This window comes from Nerophis ophidion, linkage group LG14, assembly GCF_033978795.1.
Source record: "Nerophis ophidion isolate RoL-2023_Sa linkage group LG14, RoL_Noph_v1.0, whole genome shotgun sequence".
NCBI lineage: Eukaryota > Metazoa > Chordata > Actinopteri > Syngnathiformes > Syngnathidae > Nerophis > Nerophis ophidion.
In genome coordinates, this window is record NC_084624.1 from 48,273,010 (window position 1) to 48,286,925 (window position 13,916).

Here is a 13,916-nt window from a genome sequence, read left to right on the forward strand (position 1 = left end):
ATTTATGATGATTTTAATCCACATTGCATCAAAAAAGTATTTAAAAGTCTTCACATTTCTACACTTTATTATGTTACCTCCTTACTCCAAAATGGAATAAATGCAATTTTGTCCTCAAAATTCTACACACAATACCCCATGATGACAACGTGACAATGTTTTTGCAGGTTCATCAAAATAAAAAAAGGGTTTTATTGTATTTTATATAACAAAAAATGAAAATCATCAGTCAGAAAAAAAAACAAAACAAAAAAAAATACACCACAAAAAGATGTTTTCTCATTCACATTGGGGCCACATTGGGGCTACATTGGGGCCACATTGGGGCCACATTGGGGCCACATTGGGGCTACATTGGGGCCACATTGGGGCCACATTGGGGCCACATTGGTGCCACATTGGGACCACATTGGGGCCACATTGGGGCTACATTGGGGCCACATCGGGGCCACATTGCGGCCATATAGGGGCCACATCGGGGCCACATTGGACTCACATTGGGGCCACATCGGGGCCACATTGCGGCCGTATAGGGGCCACATTGGGGCCACATTGGACTCACATTGGGGCCACATTGGGGCTACATTGGGGCCACATCGGGGCCACATTGCGGCCATATAGGGGCCACATCGGGGCCACATTGGACTCACATTTGGGGCCATATTGGAGCCACATTGTAGCCATGTTGGAGCCACATTACGGCCATTTTGGAGCCAGATTGAGGCCACATAAGGGGCCGAATTGGGGCCACATCAGAGCCAGATGGGGGCCACATCTGGGTCATATTGGAGCCACATTGGACCACATCAGGGCCACATTGGGGCCACATTGGAGCCACATTACGGCCATTTCGGAGCCACATCAGAGCAACATTGGGGTCGAATTGGGGCCACATTGTAGCCAGATTTGGGCCACATTGGGGACACATTGGAGCCACATTGGGGACACATTGGAGCCACATTAGGGCCCCATTGGAACCACATTGGGGCCACATTGGAGCCACATCAGAGCCACATTGGGGCCACATTGGAGCCACATTAGGGCCACATTGGAACCACATTGGGGCCACATTGGAGCCACATTACGGCCATTTTGGAGCCAGATTGAGGCCACATAAGGGGCCGAATTGGGGCCACATCGGAGCCAGATGGGGGCCACACAGGGCCACATCTGGGTCGTATTGGAGCCACATTGGGGCCACCTCAGAGCCACATTGGGGCCACATTGGAGCCACATTACGGCCATTTCGGAGCCACATCAGAGCAACATTGGGGTCGAATTGGGGCCACATTGTAGCCAGATTTGGGCCGCATTGGGGACACATTGGAGCCACATTGGGGCCACATTGGGGCCACATTGGGGCCACATTGTAGCCAGATTTGGGCCACATTGGGGACACATTGGAGCCACATTAGGGCCACATTGGGGCCACATTGGGGCCACATTGGGGCCACATTGGAGCCACATTACGGCCATTTTGGAGCCAGATTGAGGCCACATAAGGGGCCGAATTGGGGCCACATTTGAGCCAGATGGGGGCCACACAGGGCCACATCTGGGTCGTATTGGAGCCACATTGGGGCCACCTCAGAGCCACATTGGGGCCACATTGGAGCCACATTACGGCCATTTCGGAGCCACATCAGAGCAACATTGGGGTCGAATTGGGGCCACATTGTAGCCAGATTTGGGCCGCATTGGGGACACATTGGAGCAACATTGGGGCCACATTGGGGCCACATTGTAGCCAGATTTGGGCCACATTGGGGACACATTGGAGCCACATTAGGGCCACATTGGGGCCACATTGGGGCCACATTGGGGCCACATTGCGTTCATTATTTTATTGAAGGACTAAATGACAATAATAAACATATTTTTCAAGTACACTAAGATTTTTTGGTACAAGTAAAGCCAATAATGACATTTTTTGTGGTCCCCTTTATTTAAAATTGTACTGAAAAGGAGCAGGTACCGGAACCAAAATATTGTTATGGTGACAACACGACAATAAAGATAAACATGAGGGAAGATGGAAACCACAGAACACAGACACCATCTTGCTCTCTCTTCCCTTCCTCTCGTCTTCTCTCAACTTCTGTTAGATTTCACTCTCAGTGGTGAAGCAAGCAACAGCTTCTAGTACTTTCCTCGACTTTCTCAATGAAAAGCTGACATTCCTGGCCGCTGACAAGCAGAAGTGAGAGCGGCGAGGAGGAAGTGAGCGTTCCCTAGAAGCAAGGACACAGGTCGCTGAGTCACGGCCATCACCAGGAAGATGATTTTTTTTTTTCTTCCAGAGGGCGGAGCCAGGTGAACATTTTGAAGGCACCTGCTGCGAGTGCGACAGGTGGGAAGGACGTCTGCTCCACAGATGACTCACGGACCGCAGGCCTCAGCAGAGATGGCATACGAGGGGTTTTGGTGACTCATGAAAATGGCATCAAACTAACCTGCGGTCAGCGTGGACGGGAACAATCCACGCCATATTTACCCTCGGAACGCCCAAGTCCATATTTGCACTTCCTGTGTCTCCATACGCTTCTCTTCACACTGTGAAAAAATTATAAAATAAAATAAAACAAAAAATTAAAAAAACCTTCACACTGTAAATGATCTACTGAAGGTTTGCGTGTTTTAAAACAGGTGCAAACTAAATCAAAGTGGATCTAGTAAACTTAAAGGGGAAGTGCACTTTTTGAGGGGGTTTGCCTATTATTCACAATCATTATGAAAGACCAATGTTTTGTTTTTTAATGCATTCTAAATATTAAATACATGTAATCCAAAGTCATATTATTGTCACTCTATCTTACCATCAAAACCCTTAAAAATATATCCATTAGGGTTTTATACACATGATGTAGTAACATTCATAATAACATGTAATATATACATGATGTAAGTATACATGTAGTATCTAGTAACATTCATAATAACATGTAATATATACATGATGTAAGTATATATGTAGTATCTAGTAACATTCATAATAACATGTAATATATACATGATGTAAGTATATATGTAGTATTTAGTAACATTCATAATAACATGTAATATACACATGATGTAAGTATATATGTAGTATCTAGTAACATTCATAATAACATGTAATATATACATGATGTGAGTATATATGTAGTATCTAGTAACATTCATAATAACATGTAATATATACATGATGTAAGTATATATGTAGTATCTAGTAACATTCATAATAACATGTAATATATACATGATGTAAGTATATATGTAGTATTTAGTAACATTCATAATAACATGTAATATACACATGATGTAAGTATATATGTAGTATCTAGTAACATTCATAATAACATGTAATATATACATGATGTGAGTATATATGTAGTATCTAGTAACATTCATAATAACATGTAATATATACATGATGTAAGTATATATGTAGTATCTAGTAACATTCATAATAACATGTAATATATACATGATGTAAGTATATATGTAGTATCTAGTAACATTCATAATAACATGTAATATATACATGATGTAAATATATATGTAGTATGTAGTAACATTCATAATAACATGTAATATATACATGATGTAAGTATATATGTAGTATCTAGTAACATTCATAATAACATGTAATATATACATGATGTAAGTATATATGTAGTATCTAGTAACATTCATAATAACATGTAATATATACATGATGTAAGTATATATGTAGTATCTAGTAACATTCATAATAACATGTAATATATGGATGATGTAAGTATATATGTCATTTAGTAACATTCCTAATAACATGTAATATATACATATATAAATAAATAATAAATAAATGTATTATGTTTTATTTATTTATTTATCATTTATTATTATTATTTAATATATACATGATGTAAGTATGTATGTAGTATCAAGTAACATTCATAATAACATGTAATATATACACGATGTAAGTATATGTGTAGTATCTAGTAACATTCATAATAACATGTAATATATACATGATGTAAGTATATGTGTAGTATCTAGTAACATTCATAATAACATGTTATATATACATGATGTAAGTATATATGTAGTATCTAGTAACATTCATAATAACATGTAATATATACACGATGTGAGTATAAATGTAATCTAACGTAACTGTTGTCACTTTTTACTTACGATGGGAGTTTGTTTACCGTCTAAAATGTATTTCCAGCACACAAGTTAGAAAGTTCCACAAAGCTGCGACTTGCATGCACTTCCTGTCACACAGGAAAGGTGAGGTGACCACACACACACCAGGGGAACTTTGCAAGCAGCATCACTTCCTGTCAAGCATCGCATGTTGTGTTGCTGGTGTTTTAGGAAGCTGCCGTGTGGTCAGAGCATCTCTACTGTGTCCAAGGTGTTCATGGGGGACATTTTTATTACCTTTTTATTGCTGCAAGACAAACTGTACAGAAACAAAATCAAACATGTTCTACACAGTATGAGGGACAAACTGTAAAAAATGGATTATTAATCTACTTGTTCACTTACTGTTAATATCTGCTGATTTTCTGTTTTAACATGTTCTATCTACACTTCTGTTCAAATGTAATAATCACTTATTCTTCCCTTCTTGGATACCACACATTAGTTCTGGATGATGCCACACATTTAGGTATCGATCCGATACCAAGTAGTTACAGGATCATACATTGGTCATATTCAAAGTCATCATGTGTCCAGGGACATATTTACTTACTTTATAAACATAATATATATATATATTTTTTAAACAAAAAATATTTAGTGATGCTAAAAAATATTGATGTAATTAATCATAGTAGGATTGACTAGATACGCTCCTGTACTTGGTATCATTACAGTGGATGTCAGGTGTAGATCCACCCATGGCGTTTGTTTACATTGTGACACAGGTGAGCTATTGTATCCTACGGTGTGTAGTGAAGTATTTTTAGTTATTCCTCGTCCTCCAGTGATAATGATACATGTAAAAAACTCACTTTATAGCATTTTTTAACACTAGTGATTTAGAAGTAGCTAAAACACTGTGGATGGTGTTTCAGTGTTATAACTTCACCTTTATCTTGACTTTTTACACCAAAATGCGTCCTTTCTCCCTTTTCTGTCAACACACTGTGTCTGCTTGTAAGTACTCTGTGTGTGTGCGCTGCCTAACATGCTCCTCTGCTCCTAAAAGCAGCAATATCACGAGGTAACCACGCGCCGCATTGTCTGTAAAAAAAAAAATAACAAAAAAAATTAATAGATAGGGAAGCAGTACTTTTCAAACAGAGTATAGTACCGTTTTTATTCATTAATACCGCGATACTATGTTAGTACCAGTGTACTGTACAACCCTAGCATGGATATATTGCACACAATGGAAAAATCCAAACGACTCAAAATAATCCACAGAAGTCTCAGCACAAACTAAATGGTCTTGGCTTGCAGGAGAGTCCAAACAAGGTAGTTTGGACCGTCCTTTGGACTGTAGTTTGGGTGGTGCAGTCCAAACAAGGTATTTTGGACCGTCCTTTGGATTGTAGTTTGGGTGGTGCAGTCCAAATAGGACGTTGTAGTTTGGGTGCTGCAGTCCAAACAAGGTAGTTTGGGTGGTGCAGTCCAAATAGGACGTTGTAGTTTGGGTGCTGCAGTCCAAACAAGGTAGTTTGGGTGGTGCAGTCCAAATAGGACGTTGTAGTTTGGGTTGTGCAGTGCAAATAAGACATTGTAGTTTGGGTGGTGCTGGAAAGTAGTTTGGGTGGTGCAGTCCAAACAAGACATTGTAGTTTGGGGTGGTGCAGTCCAGGTAACATGTTGTAGTTTGGGTGGTGCAGTCCAAAAGACACATTGTAGTTTGGGTATTATAGTCCGAATAAGACGTTGTAGTTTGGGTGGTGCAGGAAAGTAGTATGGGGTGGTACAGTCCAAATAAGACGTTGTAGTTTGGGTGGTGCAGTCCAAATAAGACGTTGTAGTTTGGGTGGTGCAGTCCAAATAAGACGTTGTAGTTTGGGTGGTGCAGTCCAAATAAGACGTTGTAGTTTGGGGTGGTGCAGTCCAGATAACATGTTGTAGTTTGGGTGGTGCAGTCCAAAAGACACATTGTAGTTTGGGTGGTACAGTCCAAATAAGACGTTGTAGTTTGGGTGGTGCAGTCCAAATAAGACGTTGTAGTTTGGGTGGTGCAGTCCAAATAAGACGTTGTAGTTTGGGTGGCGCAGGAATGTAGTATGGGGTGGTACAGTCCAAATAAGACGTTGTAGTTTGGGTGGTACAGTCCAAATAAGACGTTGTAGTTTGGGTGGTGCAGTCCAAATAAGACATTGTAGTTTGGGTGGTGCAGTCCAAATAAGACGTTGTAGTTTGGGTGGTGCAGGAAAGTAGTATGGGGTGGTACAGTCCAAATAAGACGTTGTAGTTTGGGTGGTGCAGTCCAAATAAGACGTTGTAGTTTGGGTGGTGCATCCAAAAAAAAAATATGTTTATGAGTTTGAACATCAAATATGTTGTCTTTGTAGCATATTCAACTGAATATGGCTTGAAAAGGATTTGCAAATCATTGTATTCTGTTTATATTTACATCTAACACCATTTCCCAACTCATATGGAAACGGGGTTTGTATTTTGGGTGGTGCAGTCCAAGTAAGACGTTGTATTTCGGGTGGTGCAGGAAAGTAGGCCACTCAGCAGTGAAAGGAGGTCAAAGGCTGTGTGTCTTTCCTCCGTGGGAGTAAAAAGCGCCGATCATTTCCAGTATTGCAAGTATTCTTCAGGTGTGTGCGTGACATCCACTCTGAGTGGGCTTTAAGGGCACAGACATCCACTTCACACCTGCTGAGCTCCCACACCTGCCATGCCAGCGTTCACCTTGCTCGCCCTTCTCTCGCTGGCCGCCATGGCGCCCGGCGCCTCAGCTGGAGGTCGGTGCCATGTCCACTCTGTGTCGGCCTCTCACGTGACCTTGGTGACGATGTTTTCTTTTCTGTCTTTTCTTTCTTGCTGAGCAGGTAGACCAGCAGACTGTTGCCGCAGGACGACGGACACACAAGTCCACCCGGACCTGCTGACCAAGTACTACGTGCAGAGGCCGCCATCTTGTTCTCTGCACGCCGTGGTGTGAGTCACTCCTCTTTCTTGTTGGGGAGAACTGGGATGATCAACGTTCTCAATATTATGACCAAAGTGGTTACTAAAAGGGAAACTGGACTTTATCCCGGAATTTTTACTGCCATTCACAATTTTCATTGTTTATGCATTCTAAATGTTAAAAAAATGCTGTAAAAGGTTACAATGGAGCCGATTAAAGTCACTCTATTTTGCCAACAAAACCCTAAAAAAACATCCAAACACCTCTATTACAGTTTTTTTTTATACATGATGTAGTAACATATAGAATAATATTTAATATTTACGTTACCATCCATCCATTATTTTACCGCTTATTCCCTATATGCATATCTATGTATAGATGTATACAAGTATATTGTTAGCAATTGGTCAATGATGTGACCCCAGGATACAGAGACGGGCGGCAAGGTTGAATTACAAAAAGGGGGAAATTTAAATAGTCCAAAAAGTGCAACACAAGGAGATGGGGCAGAAGTGCACACCATGAATCAACAAACAAAAACAGGTCCCTCGGTGGTCGGCAGGGGAAAAGGCCAGGGCGCACTGAGCACAGCAAAAGGTCCAACACAATATCCTCTTTAACTCAGGGAGGCTAGGAAGCAAAAATAAGGAGGTGAGGAATTTCAGCAATAAGGAGAGACGACTGACCAGGATTGATGGAGGGAAGCAGGCGCATGCACGTGGGAGGTGCAGGAGAAAATAACCGGCAGGACCCAGCTGTCGGTAACGAGCTTAAATACACCTAAGTAGGGTGCAGGTGTGCCTCGCTGGGGATTAATTAACTGAAGAAAACAGACACCGTAAAAAAGAAAAGGCAGGAAAATGACAAAACACAACATGTATATGTGTATGTGTATATATATATATATATATATATATATATATATATATATATATATATATATATACACATATATATATATATATATATATATATATATATATATATATATATATACATATATATATATATATATATATATATCACCTAATATTCGGTCAGGAAAAAAACACGAGAGGCTATATCATCCCCACAAGCCTGTTTTGCAGGAGATTTTATTAAATAAAAACCTTTGAAACAGGCTTGTCGGGATGATATAGCCTCCTGTGTTTTTTTTCCTGACCAAACGTATAGTCTGCATAAATATTTTATCCGCATATATATTTACATAACTATATTCAGCTCCAATTTTATCGTAACTCTAACTGCAACACAATTTTTAACAAGAAACTTTAACTGCAACATAATTTTTAACAAGAAAACCTGATTTCTAGATAGCATCAAAAAACAAGAGCAGTATTTCCATGACGATCATGTCCAACATTGACCTCGGAGAGCGGACTTCTTCTTCAACATATTGCTGACAGCTCCTTTTTCCGTCAAACACACCATCAGCAGCTTCTCCTTTGTATATTCTCGGAATGATTCTTGTGCACTCGGCTGGCTTTATGGACTCGTTTTGATTCAGTGTGGCGGAGACGACAAATAAGATTTCAAGTTTTAAGAGGTTTTCCAAATGTAAAGGTTTTCTAAATGTGTGGAACATGGTGTTGAGTAAATGTTATTCTAACTACAACTCTCAGGTTTTGCCACATTTCATTATTTCTCAGTTGCTCGTCCGTTGTGTTGAATGTGAGGTGATTTCTGGCAGGTTTACCACGCTGCGAGGCAAGAGAATCTGCGCTGACCCTGACAAGTTGTGGACCAAGACCAGCGTGGCGCACCTGGATGGACGCCAGCGTCATGGTCCACTTTTCACCGTGCCAAAGGAGGACCCGGTTTTGCATCGACTGTAGCAATTTGTACGGCGTGTCTTTGAAGTAGGGCTGGCGAAATTAACCACATGACCATGCGATCAATCAACAATAATACCTCGTTAATCACAAATCTACAATGCAAGTGAGCAATAACCTGTGATTAATCGTAATTAATCCACCTTCAGAAGTCTGATTAATCTGATTAAAGAGTGAGGAGAAATAACGGGGTCTTTTTCACGCTGATTTATACAATGCAAGTGAGCAATAACCTATGATTAATCGTGATTAATCTGATCGTAGAGTGGAGTGATTTATACAATGCAAGTGAGCAATAACCTGTGATTAATCGTGATTAATCCAAATTCAGAAGTATGATTAATCTGATTAAAGAATGAGGAGAATTAACAAGGGTCTTTTTTACGTTGATTTATACAATGCAAGAAATGAGCAATAACCTGTGATTAATCATGATTAATCTGATTATAGAGTGGAGTTATTTATACAACCCAAGTGAGCAATAACCTGTGATTAATCCGGATTAATCCACCTTCAGAAATCTGTTTAATCTGATTAAAGACCGAGAATAAATATCGAGGTGTTTTTTTCACACTGATTTATACAATGCAAGTGAGCAATAATTTGTGATTAATCATGATTAATCTGAATAAAAACAGAAGTGATTTATACAACCCAAGTTAGCAATAACGTGTGATTAATCATGATTAATCTGATTAAAGAGTGGAGCGATTTATACAACCCAAGTGAGCAATAACATGTGATTAATCATGATTAATCTGATTAAAGAGTGGAGTGATTTATACAACCCAAGTGAGCAATAACCTGTGATTAATCATGATTAATTCAAATCCAGAAGTCGGAATAATCTGATGAAAGAATGAGGAGAAATACCACAGTCTTTTTCACACTGATTTATACAATGCAAGTGAGCAATAACCTGTGATTAATCACGATTAATCCAAATTCAGAAGTGTGGTTAATCTGATTACAGAGTAAGGATAAATACTGGGGTTGTTTTTCACTCTGATTTATTCAATGCAAGTGAGCGATGACCTGTGATTAATCATGATTAATCTGATTAAAGATTCGGGCAATTTATACAATCCAAGACAGCAATAACCTGTGATTAATCTGTCAGGTTTGTCCCTGACAGTTTTGGTCTATGTCCTAGTTTTTCCTCTGCATTTGTCTTTAGTTCCTGTCAGCACTCTTATTTTGGTTCTGTTTCCTGTTTGTCTCCCTGAGTGCTGTGTAACTCTCAGCTGTGGCTGATTGGCACCTGGCCGCACCTGGTGTCAATCAGCCAGCCACTATTTAAGACCTGTTTTCTCCTCCACTCAGGGCTGGATTATTGTCGTGTCAATGTCATTTTCTACTTGTCGTTCTTACTGGTCGTGTGATTGCAGCGCAGCGGTAAGTTATATTTGGTGGATGTTTGTAGCTTACTGTTTTTTGTTCCCTGCTTCCGATTTGTTTGTTCATAGCCCTTAGTTTGTTATATCCGCTCACGTGCGCGTTTTTTGTTTGTACTCTTTGTTTGTTCTAGTTCTAGAAGTATAAATTAAACTATGTTTTCCTGCAAAATGCCTCCCTCCTGCTCTGCATCTTGGGGTTCGACTCAAAATAACTCTGACATAATCATGATTAGTACAAATCCAGAAGTCTGATTGATCTGATTAAAGAGTAAGGAGAAATAATGGGCTCTTTTTCCCTCTGATTTATATAATTCAAGTAAACGAGAACCTGAATTAATCATGATTATTCCAAATTCAGAAGTCTGATCATTTTAATGTTGTCATTTAGGTGGTACTTAATGAATACTTAGGTCTACTACACTACTGTATTTAATGTTGTCATTACGGTGGTACTTAATGAATACTTAGGTCTACTACACTACTGTATTCAATGTTATTATGGTGGTACTTAATGAATACTTAGGTCTACTATGCTACTGTATTTAATGTTATTATGTTATTATGGTGGTACTTAATGAATACTTAGGTCTACTACACTACTGTATTTAATGTTGTCATTATGGTGGTACTTAATGAATACTTAGGTCTACTACACTACTGTATTCAATGTTATTATGGTGGTACTTAATGAATACTTAGGTCTACTATACTACTGTATTTAATGTTATTATGTTATTATGGTGGTACTTAATGAATACTTAGGTCTACTACACTACTGTATTTAATGTTGTCATTATGGTGGTACTTAATGAATACTTAGGTCTACAACACTACTGTATTTAATGTTGTCATTATGGTGGTACTTAATGAATACTTAGGTCTACTACACTACTGTATTTAATGTTGTCATTATGGTGGTACTTAATGAATACTTAGGAGTACAACACTGCTGTATTTAATGTTGTCATTATGGTGGTACTTAATGAATACTTAGGTCTACAACACTACTGTATTTAATGTTGTCAATATGGTGGTACTTAATGAATACTTAGGTCTACTACACTACTGTATTTAATGTTGTCATTATGGTAGTACTTAATGAATGCTTAGGTCTACTACACTACTGTCTTTAATGTTGTAATTATGGTGATACATAATGAATACTTAGGTCTACTACACTACTGTATTTAATGTTATTATGGTGGTACTTAATGAATACTTAGGTCTATTATGCTACTGTCTTTAATGTTGTCATTATGGTGGCACTTAATGAATATTTAGGTCTACTACACTACTGTCTTTAATGTTGTAGTTATGGTGGTACTAAATTAATACTTAGGTCTACTACACTTCCGTATTTAATGTTGTTATTATGGTGGTACCTAATGAATACTTAGGTCTACTACACTACTGTATTTAATGTTGTCATTTTGGTGGTACTTAATGAATACTTAGGTCTACTACACTATTTTATTTAATGTCATTATGGTGGTACTTAATTAATACTTAGGTCTACTGCACTACTGTATTTAATGTTGTCATTATGGTGGTACTTAATGAATACTTGGGTCTACTACACTATTTTATTTAATGTCATTATGGTGGTACTTAATGAATACTGAGGTCTACTACACTATTTTATTAAATGTCATTATGGTGGTACTTAATTAATACTTAGGTCTACTACACTACTGTATTTAATGTTGTTATGGTGGTACTTAATGGATACTTAGGTCTACTACACTACTGTATTTTAATGTTGTCATTATGGTGGTACTTAATGAATACTTAGGTCTACTACACTTCTGTATTTAATGTTGTTATTATGGTGGTACTCAATGAATACTTAAGTCTATTATGCTACTGTCTTTAATGTTGTCATTATGGTGGTACTTAATGAATATTTAGGTCTACTACACGACTGTATTTAATGTTGTCATTATGGTTGTGCTTAATTAATACTTAGGTGTACTACACTACTGTATTTAATGTTGTCATTATGGTGGTACTTAATGAATACTTAGGTCTACTACACTACTGTATTTAATGTTATTATGGTGGTACTTAATGAATACTTAGGTCTACTACACTACTGTATTTAATGTTGTCATTATGGTGGTACTTAATGAATACTTAGGTCTACTACACTACTGTATTTAATGTTGTCATTATGGTGGTACTTAATGAATACTTAGGTCTACTACACTACTGTATTTAATGTTGTCATTATGGTGGTACTTAATGAATACTTAGGTCTACTACACTACTGTATTTAATGTTGTCATTATGGTGGTACTTAATGAATACTTAGGTCTACTACACTACTGTATTTAATGTTATTATGGTGGTACTTAATGAATACTTAGGTCTACTACACTACTGTATTTAATGTTGTCATTATGGTGGTACTTAATGAATACTTAGGTCTACTACACTACTGTATTTAATGTTGTCATTATGGTGGTACATAATGAATACTTAGGTCTACTGCACTACTGTATTTAATGTTGTCATAATGGTGGTACTTAATGAATACTTAGGTCTACTACACTACTGTATTTATTGTTGTCATTATGGTGGTACTTAATAAATACTTAGGTCTACTACACTACTGTATTTAATGTTATTATGGTGGTACTTAATGAATACTTAGGTCTACTACGCATTAAATAAAAATGTCATCCTGCCTTACATAATGATTGTGAACAATATGCAGAATCCCAAACAGATGCACTTCCCCTTTAAGAAAGAATATAATATAAATAAAAATAAAGGGACCATCTCATCCCAAAGAAAGGGGCCCGGGGCTCCTAGTAATTCAGCGTCATGGCAACTTGTATTTTTCATGCACTTATTGTTGTTGTATTTATCTGCCACATAAAAGCGGCCCCTGGCGGACAAGAGGTCGGGGTCGCCAAGTATTGCTATGATTTACTGTGATGTGTCAATCACTACTTTCTTCATCAATATTTCAAGGCGGCAACATTTCTCAGCATTACGTTGACTTTTTGAAGAAATTTTAGCTGTGTAACTATTGACAAATATATAGTTTGCATGACCACACACACACACACTACTTGTGCTGTGTGTTGGACCACCTGCTGACACACAACACACACACACACACAATTGAGGTACTTGTTACTTTTTATGTGAACATAAACATTTTTTAAAGACAAAGTGATATCACAGGAGACTAGTTTTTTGCTTTTTTTTTGGCAGTTTTTGGCCGTCGCCTTCTAAGTTTCCTCAATTTTCCCTTGCCTCCTTTTCTGGACCTGGTGCAGAGTGGTGATGTCACACTGCCGCTGGTGGACTTGGAAGTTCCTCCACTCTGCCGCACAAGTCCTCCATCCACTTTCAACATGGCGTTCTGTGTCCAACATCTGTTAGGGTCCGCACAAATTGTCTTTTTGCCTCGAGTGTACAACCTGCAATTGATGAAAGTACAGTGTTGTTGTTTTTTTTAAAAGATTTATTAGAAGAATGGTTTGTTATTTCATTCAAAATTACAATATATATAGGGTTAGGTTATATATATATATATATATATATATATATATATATATATATATATATATATATATATATATATATATA

The 13,916-nt window shown here is 38.0% G+C and overlaps 2 protein-coding genes across 2 annotated transcripts in view; one reads left to right on the top strand and one right to left on the bottom strand.

Moving 5' to 3' along the window:
- Nucleotides 1-6,699: 6,699 nt before the first annotated feature.
- LOC133568975 (monocyte chemotactic protein 1B-like) lies at nt 6,700-10,485 on the top strand. Its single transcript, XM_061921142.1, has 3 exons — nt 6,700-6,917; nt 7,005-7,113; nt 8,778-10,485. Exons 1-3 carry the CDS (start codon nt 6,851-6,853, stop codon nt 8,920-8,922), a joined length of 321 nt encoding a protein of 106 aa, XP_061777126.1. The 5' UTR covers nt 6,700-6,850; the 3' UTR covers nt 8,923-10,485.
- A 2,960-nt stretch (nt 10,486-13,445) lies between these two features.
- LOC133568777 (C-C motif chemokine 8-like) overlaps nt 13,446-13,916 on the bottom strand; it is an 8,600-nt gene continuing 8,129 nt past the window's right edge. Inside the window, exon 3 of the mRNA XM_061920911.1 lies at nt 13,446-13,747. Within this exon, the coding sequence (XP_061776895.1) occupies nt 13,513-13,747 (235 nt within the window). The 3' untranslated portion in view covers nt 13,446-13,512. The remainder of the gene's footprint in view (nt 13,748-13,916) is intronic.

Coding starts and splice junctions, on each gene's coding strand:
- LOC133568975 (XM_061921142.1), top strand. CDS start 6,851: ATGCCAGCGTTCACCTTGCTCGCCCTTCTCTCGCTGGCCGCCATGGCG. Junction 6,918..7,004: donor GCCCGGCGCCTCAGCTGGAG/GTCGGTGCCATG, acceptor CTTGCTGAGCAG/GTAGACCAGCAGACTGTTGC. Junction 7,114..8,777: donor TGTTCTCTGCACGCCGTGGT/GTGAGTCACTCC, acceptor GATTTCTGGCAG/GTTTACCACGCTGCGAGGCA.